This window comes from Leuciscus leuciscus (assembly GCF_965113295.1).
Source record: "Leuciscus leuciscus genome assembly, chromosome: 2".
Lineage (NCBI taxonomy): Eukaryota > Metazoa > Chordata > Actinopteri > Cypriniformes > Leuciscidae > Leuciscus > Leuciscus leuciscus.
In genome coordinates this window covers 18,757,264-18,780,192 of record NC_138726.1, presented here as the reverse complement: position 1 = coordinate 18,780,192, position 22,929 = coordinate 18,757,264, and the positions used below count along the sequence as shown (strand labels likewise).

Sequence of the window (22,929 nt, the reverse complement as noted above, 5' to 3'; positions counted from 1 at the left end):
GCCTTTTTCCACCTTAGAAACATTGCTAAGCTACGTAATATGCTATCAGTTTCTGATGCAGAAAAGTTAGTTCATGCATTCATGACCTCGAGACTGGATTACTGTAATGCTTTATTAGCTGGTTGTCCCACATCCTCAATAAACAAGCTACAGTTAGTCCAAAATGCCGCCACTAGAGTTCTTACGAGATCAAGAAAATATGATCATATAACACCAATTTTATCATCACTGCATTGGTTACATATAAAGTTCCGTATTAATTACAAGGTATTGCTACTGACTTATAAAGCCCTAAACGGCTTAGCTCCAGTCTATTTAACGGATCTTCTATCGCCCTATAATCCATCACGCTCTTTAAGATCACTAAATTCAAGGCTTTTGGTCATACCTAGGATATCCAGAACCACCAAAGGAGGGAGAGCGTTTTCACATTTGGCTCCAAAACTCTGGAATAGTCTTCCTGATACTGTTCGTTGCTCAGACTCGCTCTCCCAGTTTAAAACTAGATTAAAGTCGCATCTCTTCAGCCAGGCATTCATATAATCTTACAGTTCAAACTACAATCCGGCCTGTAGCTCATAAATGCCAGAGGAGAACTGGCCCCCGAATGAGCCTGGGTTCTCCCAAGGTTTTTTTTTCTCCATTAGGTCACCTGATGGAGTTTTAGGACACCATTAGGTCACTTGATGGAGTTTTTCGGTTCCTTGCCACTGTTGCCTTTGGCTTGCTCAGTTGGGGATATTTTGGGGATATTTAATTTAATTTTATCAATCAATAAATTCCTCTTGAAACAAACTTTGTTGTATTATTTTAATTTAATACTGTGAAGCTGCTTTGATACAATCTGTATTGTGAAAAGCGCTATACAAATATACTTGACTTGACTTGACTTAATAACGAGATCTTATGTCGTTAAAACAACATATTTTTCTCGTAATAACGAGATCTTATGTCGTAATGTCGTAATAACGAGATATGTCGTTAAAATGACATTTTCTCATAATAACGGGATGTTATGTCGTTTTAACAACATCTTTTCTCGTAATAACGAGATGCTATGTCGTTAAAACGACAAATTTTCTTGGCCTTATAAGGACATGTGTAGTCATTTACAAAATATGCCTTTATCCACATAAAATTGATATAGCCTATCACGCCTTTATCACACTTCTAAGTTCAAAAATCTTAAGCAAATAGTAGAAGCCCCCAATCAGAGGCGAACCTACACTGAATGGGGGGCCCCAGGCAAAATGAATCAGTGAGGCCCTTTTTTAAAATATATTTTATATAGGCCTATATGTTTTTTTTTATATAATATATTAATATATAAGATTTATGTTTGTTAATAGGCTATATCTTCATTACCTAGAGATATAATTAAACAAAAAGTAGTCAAAACACAACTAACAGAACATAGCCTAAGTTGTTTATTTTTTAAAACATTGTGTTCTTATTTTTTTTAATTAACGAAATGTCAATCTTCGTCTTTATAACAGAAGATACAATACAATACAAAAATATTCAAGATACAGCCTACAATCTTCTCATGTATAACGGATTGTCACCTTATAAACAGTCCTTTGTGTAGTAATAAGCAATACTATATAGAAATATATGGTTAGCATCTTAGTTAATGAACTAATAAAATAAAGTTTAAATTAAGTATGCCAACTCAACTAATTTAATGTAAAGAGCTGGATACTAATTACTAATTAAATAATGTCAGCTATTAAATGTAGGCTATTGATTAGAGTTGCCATAGACTAAAGATTTTTCTAGACTAGTAGTCATTCATTTAAGCAATTAGGACTAATCGCACGTTTATATTCAATCCTGGGTGCATATAGGCTAGAGCATTCCGCGCTCAAGTGCATGCATAAATCTTGCCGCAAAGCACCGTCAAAAGTAGGCTAATGATAATAAATGTGTCTGAAAAAATAACAAAGCATTTTAATTGTTTATTAATAAACTAGCGTTTTCTAAATCAGTGTAGGCTGCAAACATATCTCCATATATCTCCGCTGTAAAGTAGATGCACCTTTCATACTGACAGGATTACATAATCAGATGGTAGGCTACCGTACGTATTTGTTTTCGATTGGATTTTTTTCGTTGGTGGACATTTCAAGCTTTATATAGATAGCTATATTTCTCATGTCTGTGAGGCTAGTCTATACGCTGTTTTTCAGTTAATTTTTGAGACACGCTTTTTTCTTTTCTTTTCTTTTACAAAAGCACAAAGTTTTTTTGTTGTTGTGAGTTTACACAAATAAAAGTAGTTGCGACTGATGTATTATTCTTTTCTGTTTGACCAGAGATGATGGAGTATTTTAAGTTGTTTCCACTGCTGATAGGAAAATGCGAGTGATGGCACCGGCGCCTCCATGTCATGCAGTGCACGCGCCACACTCCGCACAAACACTTGGATATGCTCCTAATAATAGCGAACATTTATCTAGGTTAACGTTAGAACGAGCGGCCATGTCAGACGGATAAGTCCTCTTCATGTTTAACAAATCAAATTCTGTTGCATTTTCTTGCGCCAGTTTGAAAAGGGCGTCTGGAACACAACACTTAGCCTATACAGATAAACGCCCAACGCTGGTGTTTTTCTTCAAATAAATGCTTTAAGGCTTTAAAATAAATATTGTTTGTGGGCTAATTAATGCCACAATAATTTGTTTATTTTATTGGCTACTTACATTTTTCATTTTTGTTTTGCATTGAATACCATTTAAAGAATTTGTTGTGCACTGCAATGCCATCCTCCCATAGTAAGCCACGTTAAGAGTTTTCTTTATAATAAAGGGTTTCTATGGGAGGAAAACGTGTAATTAAAAGCGTTGCGTTCATATTCTGGGCTCATCTGCTTTTCTGTAGGATAGTATGGTTTATTAATAAGGTGTGTACAGCATTTGATCTTTATCACTGTAGTAGCCTATTAAGCCACATTAAGCTTTTTCTTTATAATAAGGGTTTTCTATGGGAGGAAAACGCTTAGCCTAATGTGCAATTAAACACAATGTTCATTTTATGGGCTCATCTGCTAATCTGTAGGCTACACATGCTTTATTAATAAGGTGTGTACAGAATTTTATCTTTTAACATGAATGTCCATTGGGGGCTGCTATTGCTTCAGCTTTTTGAACGTAGAAGTATGATAAAGACATTTTTATACATTTTTGGTGGATAAAGTCATATTTTGTACATGACTACACATGTCCTTATAAGGCCTAGAACATTTGTCGTTTTAACAACATAACATCTTGTTATTACGAGAAAAGATGTTGTTAAAACGACATAACATCTTGTTATTACGACCTATTATGTCGGTTTAACGACATAACATCTCGTTATTACTACATAATTGAGTGTAAATGGCAGCAATGCGTCACCGTATCTTGTACCAGTCACACTGAGACATTTCAAATGATGAACATTCTTTGAAAATCACTTGCATTTAAGCAGATCATTATATTTAGCATATAACCATTTTTAGTAAATTGAGTGAAGGGAAGGAAGTGTTGGAGAAACAACAAAGGAGAAGGATCTTCGCTCTGCAGGGTGTGGAGACTGTTAATATGCTGTGCAGACGATCAAAGTACCTGAGGTTCTTCCAGCATTAAAGACGTATAATGATTGTTGTGACTGAAGTAGAAGATAAATGCCTGGAAAGAAATGCTGTAACTATTGTAATACCCTTAATTTGCAACTCTATGGTTACTCCTTTTCAAGGCAATTTGTTTGTTGGAAATTTCTGTCCAGACCTACTTTTTGTGGCTGCCATTCTCTTACACCTCCCTCAGCCCACATCTAAAGCATCTTTATCCATTAGCACAAGCCCATAATCTATTTCCATGCATCTATTGGCTCATTGAGTGCCTGTTTGCCACTCACAGTACAGCCTTGAGACTTGGCCAAGCACTTTGCTCTGCGCTGGCACTGTTTGCAAAATAATCGCCCCCAAATTTAGCCCATATAAATCCTTGTTTTTCTACCGTCTCTTAGAGTAATGATAACCATTCTGTATCCCAAAGTTGTTTTAAAAATTGTATTTTGTGTTGTGTTGCAATTTTAGGTGTAGCAGGATGACACAAAGACGTTCATATTTTAACTGAGTTTGTGAAATGTCTACAGAATGTAAATTTGAAACTGAACAGTAAAATGGGAAGGTTGCAGTGCAAAAAAGTAAAACAAAATGATCATAAATATCAAAGTTTCGCCCATTGAACATATCGAGCAGCAAAACTCAGATATAAACTAAAACTATGGATTAAACAGAATGGTACTTTATATGACTTTCATCTGTATAAAAAATATGCAACAAAAATCTGATATATGACAACAAGTAAATAAAATGTAGAGGGAATGACCTATAGGTATACTGTCTGTGGTATTGTGTTTCTGTCTGTACTGTATTGAGTAGTTTTGTGATTTTGTTTGCACTCTGATTTTATTCTGTGCTCCTCTAATTAAGAGTCATCTGTGTTTACACAGTTATCAGAATTTCCCTTGTTTACGGTTGGAGTTGTTTGATCGTCCGCGAGAGCTGAGGCCAGCGCTTAGTACAAGAACCGCAGGGGCCAGTGTGTCCAGCAGCCCTGCCCTGCTGGCCAAAAGAACCAAACAGGTGAAGATTGTTTACATGATGTTATAGTACCAGACTACTTGAAATTCTGAAATGCTATCACTTATGGTCCAAACTCAGACTTTTCCAGCTTATGCTGTGTCCTACAGATTTTCATTACATTTACACAGGAGTCTTAAAAATGAAAAAAGTTACTATTTTTAACTTGACATCTTAAAAATGCAAGACTTATGGCAGAACATTCAATTCAAACCTTTAAAAGTACAGCCATTAATAAATATTACAGCTTAAAAAAATCGACCTCACTAAACAACTAGTCATTTGTTAGATTATGTAATGTAAGTTTGAATGTAAGCCTTAATATCTAGCTAAATTCATTACCTTTATCAGAATCATGATATTCATCAATTTGAGGTCATAAATTCATCAAACTGTTTATCAAAGAGTAGTTTTGGCAATAATTTCAATCTTGCATACTATTTAGGGTGGATACTATGTGAATTGGCCGGTGGGTTAGTGTCTCCATGTCAACAGTGTTATTTCTTTACTCAAGCATTCTGAGTCGAGTAGCACTTTGTTCTTACTGACTGAGATTAAAATGTAAACCAAAATCAGCTGATCTTAACCAGTCACAGAATTACTTCCCCAAACACAGCTGTTGCTATTTCTCTGGTTGTGTGCTCTTTGGATATACCCTAGTGGTTTTTCAGTAAGAATGGGTGTATAGGAGACTTAATACTTCTGCACCAATTGTCCCTAAAATAATTCAGTTTTTGTAATATTTTATACTGTCAAGACTCTTGACAATGACAATTGGGGGCTTGTCCGGGACCAGAAAAGTGATATATGCTGCAACACAATAGCTTAAAAATAGGCAAGAGTCCTGAAAGCATAAAATAAAACAAACTTGGCTTGTAAAAAAAAAGAAAAAAAAAAGTACTGGGCCAAGGGGTTGGCCTATAGGCATTTTATAAAAGCGTGCAAATTCACACGAGGTAAACGTTAGATCATATAAGGACTCTTAGAAAACAGTATCTTCAAGGATATTTGAATATAATTCTATGTCTAAACTTTAGTAAGTCAGTTGTGACTACATTTAGAATGAAATTATAAGAATTTGTTCCAGTCTGGAATAAACGTGATATTAAAAGGTAGACTGGGTAAACCCAGCCCGATCTGCAGGCGATTTGATTTTTAAACCTGTACATTGTTCTATCCTGCTTCCGTTACAAATTTGCGGGGACCAATCTCAAACTGGCTTATCCACCTGGCACGCTATTGGCAGGTTGAATCCAATCCAATTCCTTTTAACCTCTCGACGATGCTCAATGGCTTCTTTAGTTTAGCAAACAAATCGCTCAAGTGGTTGTAAATACCACTCACTTTCATGTTTTTTTTTTGTTTGTTTTTTTGCACAACCTGCAAAAATCGCTCGATGCCATTGCTGCTTCTTCAAACCGCTGATCAATGCTCCAAACCAACATGTTTCCTGCCTGGAGTTTTCGCTGCAAAGTACGTCACCTGGATCGTTGGTCTGATTGGTTGAAGGACTATCCAATTGCGTACAGAGTCATTTGAACTATGCCCGTTGATCACGCCTCTTGTGCAGTAGAAAATACAGAGCAGACTCCCCAGACTATTGTTCAATCTTAAAAGATTGAGCTTGGTCGGGTGATAGCCAGACTAATTAAAAGGTGTAGTTTCCCCAAAGTTTGGGGTTATGTAGTAACCATATTTTTTTTTTAAATGGTTTGACTAACTGTCAGGGATGAACGAGACAGATGCAATTGCCAATGCAGTAAGGTGAATTTATTAGCCAAACACAAATGGGAACAGCAGGCAAAGCCAGTTAAACACTGGTAAGGAGAGTCGTGGGTATCCAGGCAACAACCAGAGCTGCAAACAGACAGTCCATAAACACGATCCAAACTTGTTAGAGTAGCAATCATCCACACAGGACTGAGGAACAACTGAGAGCTGGAACACAACACAAGAAAAACACCAAACTTCTGACAACACAGAACAGAAAAGGCACAGGTTAAGTAGTCGTGCTAATGAGGACCAGGTGATACAGATGACTCAATCAGCACTCACGAGAACAGAGATAGAGGCCGTTTCTCAATACCAAGTACGCAAACTTCGGACTTGAGTCCTTGGTAGTTCGGACTTGACAAGTTCGAATCAGGAGAACGAACTCCCGAGGACGGAAGGACTCAAGTCCGATAATTCTGCAAATGGAACAGCGGCGTACTTGATAGCGTCACTCAACTCACTCTGGCTACTTCGGTTATCTCTTTATGTACATTTAGGCTACAATAAAACAAAATATGTTATAAACCACCACTCTGCCTCTTTTCATTTTCATTTAAAAAAAATCTTAAACATATTAATGGCCACACAAATGTGGTTCAGGCAACGCAATTGATTATCTTCACTGCATATATTTATAACAACACGAAATATAAAACACAACTCTGACTCTTCTTGTTTTCATTTAAAAAATATGATACATAAAAAAAAAACATTATAATATTGATCATTAAAACTGACATTTAGCAAAAAGAGACAGGGTTGTGTCATTTTATTATATATGTACATGCAGTGACGAGAATGTAGGCAACATGTATAATAAAATATTTTATGTTTTAAATATATAAAATAAAATGACATAACCTTTTTTGTTAAATGTCAGTTTTAATGATCAATAATAGCCATTATAAAAGTATAAGTAGCCTAAAAGGTATAAGAAGCTATACAATAATAAAGCAAACGATTCAGTCAAACATAAGTCAGCTCTCTAGGCTACAACGTTAAAGTTAAATAGACTAAATATATAAAGCTATGAAACTTCACTTTGCCCTCAGCCAACACGTTTTTTGCCTGGATCTCACAACTCCGAAAACGTCAGATCAAATTTTCAAATAGGCGCTATCTTTATAAATAAACCAAAGATTTGAGCTTTAAACAACTACATTCTCGCCTCAAAAACTCTTAAAACTACATTTTGTGACACAATAACAGCAGTATTTTTAAATTACGTGGGGTTTCTCCTCTGCTATTGATGCTTGCTGGTTGGTGTGAGATGCATTCTGGGATACCTGGCTGTCTCAAGTCCACACAAGTCACCTCTCGATGCATCCTCGGTAAAAGGGGCGGATCAAGAACACATCAAGACTTGGCTAGATGTGAACTTTGAATTGGAACAGTACTTGGGCAGCGACTGATGACGTTTCACAAGTACAGACAAGAACGCATATTGAGAAACGGCCAGAGAGAGAGAAAACAAATGAGTCAGTGAACCTGAAAACCCGTGACACTAAGCTGCACAACTTTGATGCTTAATTCTATATTTTTTTCCAACCATGCAATACTAAAGGAATAATAATTATTATTTTTAAAAATGCTGCTTAAGTAAGTGTAAAAAACTGGGTACACGGGTTTGATTTGTCGAGTTGTTAGTTACATTTGTTTCTTGCAGCTAAAATCTGTTTAACAAGAGAATGCCCTTTAATAGCCATCTCTGAAACTCAAACACCTTTTTCCACACAGGAAATCAAATTGGCCTACAAGTTGGCAAAGCGTTTCTATTCCAATCCACCCCAATGGGCAAAGTGTCTGTTTAGTCACTGCTACAGTCTGTGGTTCATCTGTCTTCCTGCCAGCATGCGTACAGCCCAGTCCAAACCCCGCGCCATGCAGCAGGCCTTCAATGTTCTGCTCAAGATGAGGAGCTCTGAGGTGGAGGTGCTCGATGAGGTGTGTGGACACAATATTTGACAAAAATACATCTGTTTTATTTAGGGATGCACTGATACCACTTTTCCCAGAATGAGTCCGATACTGATACTTACATTTTTGGTACTCCCTGAGTACTGAGACCTGTATTTTCATTGCATTTATATTTTCTAATTTAAATATAATAATTATAATAAATAATTATAATATAGTAATTAAAAAAAATATTGGGTAGAGAAACCAAAAGAATAAATCATATTAGTTGACTATAAAGATAAATAGATCTAAAAATAGATGTTTCCTTCAGCTGTTTTCATGCTTAATTATGCCTGTTAAAATGTATTGTACGAGCTTCTGTTATTGTTCTGTTTTATTCACTGTTCATTCTATTGTTCATCGTATTTCATCTACGGCGCACATTTCGAGCAGCTCCAGTGCAGTGGCACAGTAATCACATGACGTTTTCCTGTAATAATGTACCACGTTATACATAAATCACGTAACAGTTCATGTTTTACTAGGGCATATACAATATACAATTTAGTTTTAATCCATCTGTCGCGTGTTTGCTGAGTGAGCGATCAGCAATCAAGCGTATTCAACAAAAGTGTGCGTGCTCTGTCTATCTCTCTCTCTCTCTCTCACTATCCCTCTCCTTACCATCAAGTAATGTTAGCAATAGGTGCATCTTTTTACTTTCTTTACTATTGACATATCTGATCGGACCACAAACATTTCAGCGAAGTCTGTGAGAAGGGAATGACATGCTTGCATGCCTGTGTCGCTGCGCTCTTAATCTCCTTATTAGCTCACACACCGCGGCTATACAGGCGTAAATATGAAATATATGTTTAATATTCTATTAATTAGATACATTTACTTCATAGACATCTTTAATCTCTTATATATCCATTTCTCTGTTTGTTCTGTTGTCTGTGTTTCTTTGTCTGGTGTAAGTGTTTGATATATGAACACTGTCCTGTACACGCTGTGTGGTATCAGTTTTTTTTTTTTTTCAGAGTATAATTCACAAGCGCAATATGGTGCATCCCTAGTTTTATTATATACCTTATTTATATTACTGTATATATCAAGAAGGTAATGCCTGTATATAAATGTTTTTAAAGATTATTTTATTTTTTATTATCATTTGTTGCAGCATTTATTCAATATAAAATCATTTGTGAATGGATTCTGATCTCTTATTGATTGTTTGTCCCAATTCGCTTTTCACACTACTTTTTATAACCCAGTGTAGGCTGCTGCTAAATATAAGCTATAAAATATAAGTAGCTAAAATTATTTGGAACATAGCAAATGTCAGTAAAAGTAAATTAGATAATATCTGGGATGCTTTTTCATTCTCTTTGCATGTTTTAAGTTAACTGCGGCCTGGATCTGAGTTGGTTGGTTAAGGTGATTTCTTTAAAGAAGAAAACAGAGTATTTTAGTGTGGTAGAAATTCCCCTACGGACATGACTTAAGTTAAACCAGGTTTCCCCCGACACCTACAAATTTATACTCTACTGGCATCTCTACTTCAACACCTTCAAGTGTTCCCCTTCAGCATCAGCACTATCACTTGAGAATAGAAATAAGATCTATAGTGCTCCTCCACCAAACACTATCACTTGAGAATAGACGTAATATCTCTTGTGTCTAGCCTGCTGTACAGCACCAGCAATCAGACAGACTACAGACAATGCCTTTTGAATATGCTTTAATCATGGCCGGGAGGATCTCTGACCAATTTCAGAGAAAATCCCTCCCAACAAAAAGGGTACAACAGTTTTTATAAAACAGAACAGAAGCATGAAAAAGGTGACATGTTTCATTACATAATTTTTCTCCAATATGATTGGTTCTTCATATGTATAATTCAGCAAACCCTTCTGTTACTAGGTAAAAGCAAATCTGGGTTTCTTGATCACTTCACCTTGTTACTCAAGTCATGAGGTTATATATTCTTTATATATATATATATATAGTACCAGTCAAAAGTTTGGAAACGTTACTATTTTTAATGTTTTTGAAAGAAGTCTCTTATGCTCATTATGAAATATTATTACAATTTAAAATAATGGTTCTCTTTTTTAATATACTTTAAAATGTAATTTATTTTTGTGATGCAAAGCTGAATTTTCATCAGCAAGTACTCCAGTCTTTGGTGTCTTATGATCCTTCAGAAATCATTCTAATATGCTGATTTATGATCAATGTTGGAAACAGTTGTGCTGCTTAATATTTTTTTATAACCTGAGATACTTTTTTCAGGATTATTTGATGAATAAAAAGTTAAAAAGAACTGTATTTATTTAGAATAGAAATCTTTTGTAACAATATACACTACCGTTCAAAAGTTTGGGAACAATAACTTTTTTTTTTTAAAGAAATTAGTACTTTAATTCAACAAGGATGCGTTAAATTGATAAAAGGTGATGGTAACGATTTATATTGTTAGAAATGTTTTTATTTTGAATAAATGCTGTTTTAATGAATAAATGCTGTTAACGTTTTACTCATCAATGAATCCTGAAAAAAGTATTCCAAAAAAATATAATACAGCATAAACTGTTTCCATCATTGATAATAACTGAGTATCATCATATTAGCATGATTTCTGAAGGATCATAAGACACCAAAGACTGGAGTACTTGCTGATGAAAACTCAGCTTTGCATCACAAAAATAAATAACATTTTAAAATATATTAAAAAAGAGAACCATTATTTTAAATTGTAATAATATTTCATAATATTACTGTTTTTTTTGTTTTTGTTTGTTTTTTTAACTGCAGGCTTGATGAGCATAAGAGACTTCTTTCAAAAACATTAAAAATAGTAATGTTTCCAAACTTTTGACTGGTACTGTATATATATATAAAGAATATATAACCTCATGACTTGAGTAACAAGGTGAAGTGATCAAGAAACCCAGATTTGCTTTTACATATATATATATAGTCTTGTTTGCCTTTTGTTATATTCAGACACACTAACTTTGGCCCAAGTGCTAGGGACATTTAGTTTTCAAAAGCATATAAATGTTAATCCTGCAAGAAAAAGAAAGATTAGTTATGATTAATTAAAAAATTCCTTCACACTTAGATTAACTCGACACATCATATGCAACCCTGACCACCACCCAAGGTTGTTTGAGTGATCAGATTATAATATGTCAGTTTTTTTTTTTTTGACCTCAAGACAGTTGTTAACTCTGAGGTCTGAGCTGTTTTCTGGGCCCTGGAGGTGTTCTGACATGCTCTGACATTTGTGCTTATTTCTGATACTTGTGACATTTTCATGGCTAAAGTCTGATTACACTGTATTCAGCACAAACCCTGCTACAAAAATATGTAAGCAGCATGTATGTAAAAGTTTGTAGTTTTGAGATAATTACATTTATGCGTGGTTTGTGTAAAAAAAATAAAAAAAATTGTCACTGAAATAAGGTCATGAAACCCATACTGATAATTTCTTCACAAGACTTTTGAAAATTGTATCACGTAGCCATGAATATTTGCTCCAAAACTATGTGAAAATCATCCTGCGTACTCATTCAGATAAAACAATATATTGATTTAAAATTTGTAAGACATGTTTTGTGTAAGAAAGCTCTATGCGAGGAGGCGTGAATCATCATGAATATTTCACACCTGAGAAAGAAAAAGACCCTCCCATAATGGCCCTATCAGGTGGGGCTGTGAGAACTATAAACAAAGAATGAGTAGAGATTTAAAAAAGAATGGCTTTTGATTGTTTGGATTTATTTACAACACAACATAATTCAAAGATACACAACAAAGGACAAAAAAGCACATTATTAAACACACTGATCCAAAGACAGAGACTTGAACAGTCACATAACTTTGTGCCATTCCTGAAACATAGTAAATACCTGTCATTTCCAAGGTGTTTGATTTTTCATTTTACCATGGTCATGTACAGAGACTTGTGTGAATGTTGAAGTCAGCAGGACTCTTCAGTGGCATCTGTATAAAAATAAATAAATAAATTAAAAACCTGACCATGCTGATATCAAGAGAAACTATAGGGCTGCACGATTTTGGGAATACATTTTAGATTTTTCTGGTTAAAATTGCGTTTTAAAAATGACTTATTATAATTAAATATATATTTAAAAAAATATATACCAGGTTTGTTGTGCCTTGTAGGCATATACATGTAGGGCTGCATAAAATAATAACAATAGCCTATATTCGTATAGCCTATAGTTTCCATTCGTTATGACGCTATGAAATGAAATTGGAGTAAAAACATGAAGCCTAATGTTTGGCGCTTTTTGCTTTTCAAACGCACAGCGAGAGTGACTCAGACTCACAGGGCATGCAGAGAACATATTTCAACATGTTTCTGTCTATATAACATATATAAAAAAAATTTATAATATAAAAAAAATTATAATATAAAATATATAAAAAATAATATACATACATTTTAGTCTGGCACCAGTTTAACTAGTAGCTACAATGTAAAGTTTATGCAACAATAACATGCCTACTATTATGAGTGGACATGTCTTACCTTAAAAATCTTTCCCACAATCCAATCGTGTTCTAATTCTTCCGAGGTAAATCCAAGGTAAACAGCACAGCACAAACACAGTCTTCCAAACTCTATGAAAAGCAGAGGAATACTGAAGTCTCTGATTCTTTGTTTAGAGGTGAGGAGGGCGTATACAGGTCTGTGTTCCTCCACGCAGGGATTTTTAATGACCACAGAGAGTCAGGACCTCGGTTTAATGTCTTATCCGAAGGAGGGCTACCAGTGGGCAACCAGTCTTGGGCTACAGAGTGATATGGCTGCTGGCTCGATAACATTTAAATTGACTCGTATTTCTAAAAAGAATGACTTCTGTCTGTAAACCTTGGTATGACCCTACAGCAAAAACGGTGTGTTTAACAGGTGTGTTACCGTGTGGTGATGCAGTTGTGTGGTCTGTGGGGGATGCCCGTTATGGCTGTGCGTGTCTTAATGGAGATGAAAAAGGCTGGAGTTGAACCCAATGCCATTACTTATGGATACTACAACAAGGTGAGGAACGCTCACTTACTTAACATGCACTATAGCACTACACCACAGAGCACAGTGAAGACCACTCGTCCCTTACATTCTGAAACTGCAAAGCAGCATGGTATTATTTTTTAATAGTGTATTTCTGTTACACATAACTAGCTTTTTTTTAGCTAGCAAAATTATGAGTTTACAACAACAACAAAACCCAGTTGATTTGTAGATGTCAAACATTTGTCTTTTTTTTTCTTTTTTTTTTTTCTCTAGGCTCAGATGTCTCAGTAATGTGAGAGATTGTTTTACATGTGATTGAAAGTCAAATTACATAGTTCATTGTAGTGATTCCCTCTGGTGCCTCTGAGCCTGAAGCCATATAAATGCAAAACTCAAGATTTGTTAAAAGATACATTAATTGAACAATCTGAAAAGGTGCATTTCAAACAATTTTACAAATGTTCATTGCCAGATGGGATCATTCGACTCGAGAGTTTATAAATTAGAATATTTTAGATATCACACAAAAGAAAATGCCTTTTAATCTTCCATCTAGCATCTTGAATATTTTGCATCATGAAATGATCTGGTCATGTTGCTCCAGTGAAGGGGAGCATTACAAATGTCAATGTGTTACCATGTTGAAACAATTTGTCATGGTTACTCCTGACCTGTCAATTGCTGCGTTTTGTCCAGGCTGTCCTGGAAAGTCATTGGCCAAGCCGTAACCGTAGCGGACTCTTCATGTGGACCAAAATGCGGAACCTGGTGCGAGGAGTGGTGCAGTTTAAACATGCATTGCGTGGGACAGCTCTTCATAGAGGTCCTTCTCTGATAACCACAGGTTCGAGTTCCTTCCTTCCTATGCTTAATGTTTATACATTGTGGCCCTAGAGTTGGGTAGTTAGAAACAGGTTTATGTTGGGGGTGGGGTTCCCTGCCCCTCCCTCTACCTCTACTTTTAATATCCCCCTTCTGGTCTTTTTAATTTTTCATTCAACCCCAGAGGGTATACGTTTTAGCCCCACTTCAGACGGAATGCATTTACATTTACCGATAATAGATGATGATGTAAGTAGTTTTCCTTCTATTAAAATGTTACAGGTTATTGCGAGTAGAATGGTAAGTAACTGGATTAATATTGTATTATAATTTTAGGTCAAATGTTCATAAATGCCAGGTTAACACTTTTACTAGCAACTGCCATCCTCGACATCAGACAAGATTATCTCTAGTCATCACCCATACATGATGAAAAATGTTGAAAATGTCATGTAGGTGAAACAGGAAAATAGTTTATCTACATTGAAGATTCAGGCTAAATCCACTGAACTGCCATGCATTTTACATTTAATTAACAAAGACCAGCAGCCATTTTGACAGACTTGTACACATTATAATCTCTTGCAGGCTGTTAAATTTAAATTAAAGTCAAGTCACATTTATTTATACAGCGCTTTTTACAATACAGATCGTTTCAAAGCAGCTTTACAGAGATAACAGGAAAATAATGCAACAAAGTTTGTGTCCAGAAGAAAATAGTGTCACAGTCCAACTTAAGTAAGTTCAGTGATGTTTCATTTTTGTTGTAAACAAGTTATTAATTTAGTTCATTTATATAGATGGCCGCCCTGGAGAAAACCGTAATGTCATCGTCCAGCTCAGTTCAGTTCTCATATAATGGTGTCCGTGCAGGCAGATCAATAATATTGTTGAGTATTAAATTAAATTAACTGTCCCCAACTAAGCAAGCCAAAAGCCAATGACAACAAAGGTGAAAAAGGCGACAGTGGCAAGGAACCAAACTCCATCAGGTGGCAGAATGGAGAAAAAAAAACCTTTGGAGAACCCAGGCTCAGTCAGGGGGCCAGTTCTCCTCTGGCCAACAAACGAACAGTTTATGATTATGATTCAGGCAGCATTATAGGTCAGAAGTCAGACTGGATTGGAACAATCAGAATATTATCCAGTTCTATCTGGTTCAAGATCGGAGTCATCATGGGTATGGAGACGAGTTTGTCGTGTCGATGAGGCCTTCACAGGGGAGTCTAGTTGTAACAATCTTTGCTGACACTTCAGGGATGCGTTGTGGTTGTGTCTAGGTGCAGGTCCACCATCTGATCTGGACACGGCCTGGATCCGGCTGATTACAGTAAACCTCGGAATAAACAGAAAGACTAACATTAGCGTAGATGCCATTCTTCTTATGATGTAACGAGTACATTGAGTGTTATAGGAAGTGTTCCCAGTTCTGGCTGACCTAATTTATGCAGCCTAATAATCATTTAACTGATTTGAATAATAGGAATGTATAATTTTCTATGTGTATGCCAGGTTAAAGAGATGTGTTTTAGTCTAGATTTAAACTGACAGAGACAAATAAGAAATAAAACAAGCATTTTAAATGTAGAATTAATTTTATTGAGTGAGGTTTGATTGTCAACATTAAACATCATAAAAAAAAATAAAAACAAGTTACTCATATTTAGTTTGATCTTCTGTTCTTATCATTATGAAATGACTGTGTGAAATTGTGTGTATTTTCATACAGAGCTTTCAGCAGGTACAGCAGCAGGTGCTGATGGAGACAGACTGAGTCATGGCAGTGTAGACAGCTCAAATGAACCTATTGTAGAGGAACACATACTCTTCTCCCACGGCCTTTTAGTTGAGGGCGCTATTAACAGTCAATATAGTACAGGTATTGTTGCCTTGTGTGATTCAAATATAATGTATGTGAAATTAAATATAATTTTATTAACATTTCCATGTTTTGTTTTGTTGACTTGAGTATGTTTTGTGTTTATGATTTCATAAGCTGGTCAGTCTGATCAGGGTTATGGATCTAAGGATGAGCTGCCCCAGGACCTTGCAGATGGACCTATAACCTCTGCTCCTCTGTCTACCAGCCACACCAGCAATAGCAAAGCAACCAACTCCCAAATTGGTACTGCACTGGATTGTTGTACTTTATATAGCTAATTAAAAGTTAATTGAAGTTAAAGGGATACTTCAGGATTTAGCATTAAGCTTTGTATTAGTAGAAAACCTGTAGTATTTTCGAATTTACCGTGCTTTCCACCATCATATCCCCCTGAGATGAGAGATTTAAGTATTTTTTGTCTGGAAAAAATCCTCCGATGACGCAAAAATCGTCATTTTGCGTCATCGGAGGATTTTCTGGCCAGAGGCTAAAGACTACAGCCACTAGGAGGGGCTGTCCCGCATGTTTTCAACCCGCCCATAGAGGGTGGGATCTCACTCACAGAATGAACACATAGTTTCAGCGGTCTTTCTTTGGAAGCTAAGCTAGCAGGCTCTTGTTCTGTGGAGAAAGCTGAGTAGTAGGAGAAAGCTGAGTAGTAGGGGTTACCATCCTCTTTTTCCCGGACATTTTGGACGATCGCGACGGCCGGACATTCGGCTTTTGCTTTCTGCAGTCACCATTCATTGTTTACATGCACACCTTTTGTTTCAATCTAACTGAATTCATTCCGATTGGTGAATCTGAATGTAGTGTTTACATGAACGCTAAACAAGTGATCGGTTGATGTGCGTTTTAACATTGCTAAGAAAATTCCCGCTCCTCCGTGAGAGATAGGAGGCCGATGCGTCTCAGTAATGACGCCACCGGCCTCGCGCCGTTCTCCTGCGCCCCTCAGCCTTAACTATAATACTATTGTCATTCATGTTTATACAAATGACACCAATTTGTTTTGTGTGTAATATTTTATTCTTGTTGAGGTTCTATGATAATTATATCACTGAAACAGAATGAAATACTGTAGATGTCAAATTGAATGAATGCATTAACAGCATTCAAAATTAACTTAATTATCTTTAATCACAGGCATTAATGCAGTTCCTTTTACAGCACTAGATTGTCTATTGTAATGTACATTGACATCAGGATAATTTCTCTAAGATAGTTTCCTCCTTTTGTCTCTTTACAGGGGTTGATATTGCTAGTTCTGTGGACAGTGTTGTAGCTGTGACGGAGCCCCCTAGCCCTGCTGAGATGGCACCTTGTGTAGCCAGCATTGTAAAACTGTCCACTGAGATCCCTGTCCACTTTGACAGCACTGCAGGCAGGGGAGAAACTGGTAAGTAACTGGAAATGTATACTGATATGATTAATAATAACTTGGTACAAGTTCTTTGATGCAGCATTTTATTTTACACAAAACTTTTGTTGCCTTTCCAAGTACTGATATTTCTTTCCGGACAAGCAAATTCTAGCATTTATTGAGTGCTTCCTGAAATTAAGTACCATTGCTTTCATTGTCTTCCATGTCTCCAGCAGGTGTTTGTACAGGTAAGCTCTTCATGCCTCGTAAAAAGAGTGAAGATGTCACCCTGCCTGTGGAGGATGATTCTGGAATCCCAGATTCACAGGTGTCTCAGTCTGGACAGCAGCAGAGGGTGAAAGCCTTCATGGAGCGCAGCTGCAGTTTCAGTGCGGAGAGCAAAGCCGGCATGCTACAAAAGAAGGGCAGTCTGGAGCTCAGCGCTGATCACATGGGCGCGGATGCAAAAATCCTCGCAGCCGTGTTCTCTGGCAGTCTGACCCCTCCTCCTTTTGGAACCATCGCTCCCTTTAAAGAGTTTAAGACGGAGGCTACACTGAGCCCTGCCCTCCAGGAAGAGGAACATGAAGATAAGCCGGAGAAGGAGCACAAAGCATTCAGTACTGCAGAAGAGAAAGTGGAGAAAAGTAGAGAGCTGGAAGATTCAGTTGACACAGCAACACCCCAGGGTAGTGAAGGACTTGGGCGAACCATTAGCACTGGTTCCTCCTCTTCTAAAGCTGTGGAGAGGGAGGATGTTGAGGTGGGGGCAGATCCTCTGTCTCTATTTGCCTCTGAAACTGAGGATGTAACCTCCATCCAGAGCCAGGAGTCCACACAGCCCTTTCCACTTTTGGTGTCAAGGAATCTGGCAGATGAGATTGAAATGTACATGAGTGGTAAACCTCTTAGTGGTAGATCTCCCAGCATGGAGTTGCAACAGGGATCAAATCATGAATCAATGAACTGTCCAGACTCTCCTGCAGTTAAGAAGTCTTTAGAAAGAAGATCGAGCCTTCCGATTGGTCCGGTCAAAGTAGCTAGTTCAACTGAAACACCAAAACGTAGCCCTGCTGTCACACGCTCTAAGACATTCGCATTCAAGTCCCCCAAGACCCCAGGCTCTGCAGGTCAAAGGTCATCATCGCTGACCGCTCTTGTAAAGTCATCACAGAGCAGCTCACTGGGATCTGTTATCAATTCTATATCAGGCATCAAGATGGACTCTCTCCTGGTAGGGCCAAAAGTAGATATGCTTAAGTCAGGCATGAAGCAGGCAGCCAACGTGGCCAGTAAGATGTGGGATGCAGTGGCCTCAGCTTACTCCTACTCCGATGATGAGGTGAGAGACCAAAAGAAAACAAGTTGTTAGAAAATCAAAAGAGGTTTTCTTAATCAGAGATCATAGTACAGACGGTTCAAAATCTGACCACATTAGACAGAAAAACTTATCTCAGGAGGAAATAGGTGAACAAAGTACCTCTTTTATGCTTTAGTAACATACAGTTTTTTTAATTCTTGATTGTGACTGCTTAAAGGTATAGCGGAGGATCGTTCCGAATTTTAGAAAAGACCCGCCCTCTCCAATTTTTTTAAAAATGCACATGCGCAACACTCTATCTGCTCCCGAGAGGGAACGCCTATTAAACGTGTGCACGAGAGACATGATATGCAATGGAGAAGTAGCTTGTTGCATTTGTGTAATAAATACTATGGTGAACACATTGGAATTATCAAAAATGAACACACAAGGATTTAGAACATTTCAGCATGATACCATTTACCATTTGGTCATAAGGCTACTTAAGACAAATTGAGATGTTTACCGTGTCTACACAGTGCATGACTTGTGCCAGGGATAGCATTGCTAATCATAGCTTACATTAACTTTTACTAGCAGTGATTTTAAATGGATTTCTCCAAATAGCATGCCAAACTTTACCTGTCTAGTAGAATCTTCGCGACTGCAGCATCAGTGGGAAGCCCAACCTGTGCTTTTAGCGCACGCCAGCGTGTGAAATATTCACCCAAAATCACTCTGGTCTTGTTTCTATATTCTGCGGCCTTTCTCTTCTTATCATACACTTCGTATACATTTTTTCTCTTTCGACCCTCAGCCATTTTCAAAGGAATGGCTGAAACCGTAACTCATCACACATAATACACCTGAAAGTGCGCATGCGCAGAAAGCGAAAACTACCTAGGGACGAGCACGTACGACGGCCTTACGTAAACATATCACCAGAATGATTGACACTTAGATGGACCAATAGTATAGGCTACCCACCCGGAAAAAGAAAATCCTCCGCTATACCTTTAACATACATTCCAAGGGTGTTCACTGATGTTATGAATGAAAGCCAGGGATAGACAGTAAAAAATAAAATAAAATAAAAAGCCAATACAACAATCCTACCTTCTTTAGGTTGAGGTTTGTTGAGGGCAGTGGCTTTTAAAGGGCTCATGATTTTTTTTTATGACGTTTCCTGAGGTGCACTCATGTTAGTAAAACATTTTCATCAAAACCATTTTATACCCTGATTATACTCTGATTTAAACACTCCATTTAAAGGGGCATGTCTCCTTTAAGACTTAAAAATGCCCACTGCTATAATTAGGTAACATCTTTGCATATGAAATAAGCATTGTACATGTGTAACTCTTTTGAAAACTTGTACTTTGCTTTTACTATTACAGCTTCCAAGATGAACTAATTGTGAAAAGTGTTCACTAAACCATTATTTTTTAGATCTACTCCCATTGCATAAAAGGTTGCAATGCTGAACTTTGTAGCCTAACACAGTCATGTCTTGCATGTTGAAAGCATGAGTCTTGCTATTGCAACTTGATTTCTGCACTCTCATGAATGCTTTCATCATAACTAACACAATGCAAGCACAATCTAAAAAAGATATCACAGTGTAGACAGCGTAATTGGTTATATCGAGAGTTTTGGTGACAGCTGTGTCTGTGCAGGCAATCTTGTGGTAATGCATTCATCTTTATTATGTAATCTAAAAAACAACCAACCAAGAAGCAGAACAACAAGTAATTTTTGCAGCTTGGATTCAATAAAAGCTATTTTTGAACTAACAAGTAAGTTTTAAGTTCTGAAACTTAGAGTATGTTTTATAATATGGTGACCCATTAATTTGTGAAAAGATCGGGTGAATATTTGATTTCTCAATTCATGACCCCTTTAAACGTTTGATGTCAAGCACCCCCTAAATATGACGATCCTCTTGTGATGGACCCTCTTCCTAGAATATAAAGGCAGCTATATGTAAAGAATTAATTGACAACAGGCCGTTGAATATTAGAAAAATAATGCACACCTAGATGAAATGCGATCACAACAAGAAACGGTGTGGTCGTTACGCTTCGGGTGTGCATAATTTTTTTTAACATTTCAATGGCCCAGTCAATTATTCCGCTTATACTGCGATCACCACTCCACAAGACATTGTTCAAATATTTTATTTCGAGACATTTGTCAGATTAATGTCCATTAAATACTTGTGTGTAGGTTTTTTTTTTTTTTTTAACCCGGCTCATCCCAAGCCTCTGTTGCTAATTCCAAAACATAATTTTAGAGTTTGCAATGGAGGCCTCAGCCATTGATATGCAGAATAATACAGTTTTTGTTGACACATTGATAGATTGCTTAAGCATGTGTGAATTACCTCCCAGTTAGCAAATAAAACCTCACAAATTTTCTTGGTCAGTGTTTGTGGATTTTGGTTCTTTTGATATTGTAATAGACTGTAAGAACCTTTGAAATAACTTAAATAATTTGCCGAAGTGATATGGAACTATAATGCAGTCAAGACCTGCCTGGAACTACTTAGTTTTGTGTTTACTTGAAAATAGTTTAATACCTTAGAACATTTGTCAACCAATCAGAATCAAGCATTCAGCCCCATAGTATAAATATAAATAATATTTTCAGGTTTAAAGACCAATTTTTATTGTGTGAGAAAAATGTTAAAAAAAATAATATTGTACAGACATGTTTTTTACCTAAATTAAATAATTGTCTTTTATATTGTCATTGTACTAAAAAAAATCATTAAGATACAGTGTATATTTTCTACTCACTATTGTATTATTGAATGAGTAAACATTTAAAATAATAATAAAAACATTCTATTTAAAAAAAATATTTTATTTGTATTTCTTAGGGCCCTATCATACACCCGGCACCAGGCGCAAGTGTTTTTTTGCTAGTTTCAGCCCGACGCAGTTATCATTTTCACGTCCTGCGCCACGTTGTTTAAATAGAAAATGCATTTGCGCCCATTTGTGCGCCCATGGGCGTACTGGTCTGAAAACGAGGTGTGATCAGACGCAGTGTGTTGCTATTTTGAAGCAACTGAAATAGACTGCACCATTGACCAACAAAAACCTGGTCAAAAGTCAATGGCACAGTTTTTTTTATAGGGCGCATTAGTAATATGAACCTATAGGCGGGGGGACAACACGCGTACACTCTGCTTATTACACACAGGACGCGCAGCAGCACACAAAACATAAAGATATGGTGGAATCCGGCTTGTCCCGTAGATGGTCTGCTTGCGTGCTTTAACCTCGCACATGAGCAGATCCGTTTCCTCTCTGGAGAGGCGTTCAGTCTTTCCGCTTGCAAATTCGCCATGTAAATAGCAAATCCGCCTTGGCGGATTGGGAGTCCACGCAACAAATCTGCGCAACTGGCTTTTAAAGGGAATGGGAGATGAGACTCTGATTGGTTTATTGTACGTTACGCCCAAAACACACCCATTACTCATTAAGAATATGGCTTTTAGTCCATGCGCCGGACACGCCGACCATTTTTCTCGTCGTTAAACTAGCAAAAGTGGATTCGGACATGCCCTAAGTCCACTTGCGCCATGCACTTTAGACCATGCGCTTAGATCAGAGGTCTTCAATCCTGCTCCTGGAGGGCCACTGTCCTGCTCCTGGAGGGCCACTGTCCTGCAGAGTTTAGTTCCAACCTGCTTCAGCACACCTGCCTTTGAATATTCAAGCGATTCTGAAGAGCTTGATGAGCTGATTCAGGTGTGTTTGATTAGGGTTGGAACTAAACTTTGCAGGACAGTGGCCCTCCAGGAGCAGGATTGAAGACCTCTGGCTTAGATTGTTAAATAGGACCCTTACAGTAAAAAACTAGAGTCGTCAATAGAAAACAATCATAATTAAACATTTAATAAATATAAGTTAACTTTGACAGATTTTATAAAAAAAAAAACTAATAATAATAATAATCTAAATATATTTGTTAAAAATCTAAATCTGCAGACGTCCTAGCTATCCTTTTGGCCCCCGGTTTGGTTTAGGGGACTAAAATACTAATTCCTCTCATAAACGATATGTGTGGATTTGACGTAGCCATCAGCATCAAAAGTCCCTGTGTGTGTGTTTACGTTTAGTACCAAACTCTTAAGCTTTCCAGTGTTTCCTCATTGTAAATGTTAAACATGCGTTTAGTCTGTACTATATTTTGTATGTCTGTG

At 36.9% G+C, this 22,929-nt stretch overlaps 1 protein-coding gene and 2 long non-coding RNA genes across 6 annotated transcripts in view; 1 reads left to right on the top strand and 2 right to left on the bottom strand.

Moving 5' to 3' along the window:
- The window catches only part of dennd4c (DENN/MADD domain containing 4C), a gene marked incomplete at its 3' end in the record, with an annotated part of 112,450 nt that overhangs the window by 74,783 nt on the left and 14,738 nt on the right, over nucleotides 1-22,929 (top strand). For 2 of the 4 annotated variants that reach the window (XM_082151104.1, XM_082151107.1), the window contains exons 16-23: nucleotides 4,498-4,630; nucleotides 8,138-8,344; nucleotides 13,248-13,376; nucleotides 14,046-14,193; nucleotides 15,901-16,050; nucleotides 16,168-16,296; nucleotides 17,303-17,452; nucleotides 17,650-18,758. In XM_082151104.1, the coding sequence (XP_082007230.1) occupies nucleotides 4,498-4,630; nucleotides 8,138-8,344; nucleotides 13,248-13,376; nucleotides 14,046-14,193; nucleotides 15,901-16,050; nucleotides 16,168-16,296; nucleotides 17,303-17,452; nucleotides 17,650-18,758 (2,155 nt within the window). The remainder of the gene's footprint in view (nucleotides 1-4,497; nucleotides 4,631-8,137; nucleotides 8,345-13,247; nucleotides 13,377-14,045; nucleotides 14,194-15,900; nucleotides 16,051-16,167; nucleotides 16,297-17,302; nucleotides 17,453-17,649; nucleotides 18,759-22,929) is intronic. The other 2 variants (XM_082151105.1, XM_082151106.1) reach the window with 2 other exon arrangements.
- Nucleotides 1-22,929, bottom strand: part of LOC309486385 — an 88,771-nt gene that overhangs the window by 63,042 nt on the left and 2,800 nt on the right. The gene's annotated exons all lie outside the window — the stretch shown is intronic.
- On the bottom strand, nucleotides 18,766-22,929 carry LOC309486391. The gene is made up of 3 exons (XR_014201505.1): nucleotides 21,303-22,929; nucleotides 19,731-21,256; nucleotides 18,766-18,947 (listed from the first exon to the last, which is right to left on the bottom strand). It is a non-coding gene; the product is annotated as an uncharacterized lncRNA (long non-coding RNA).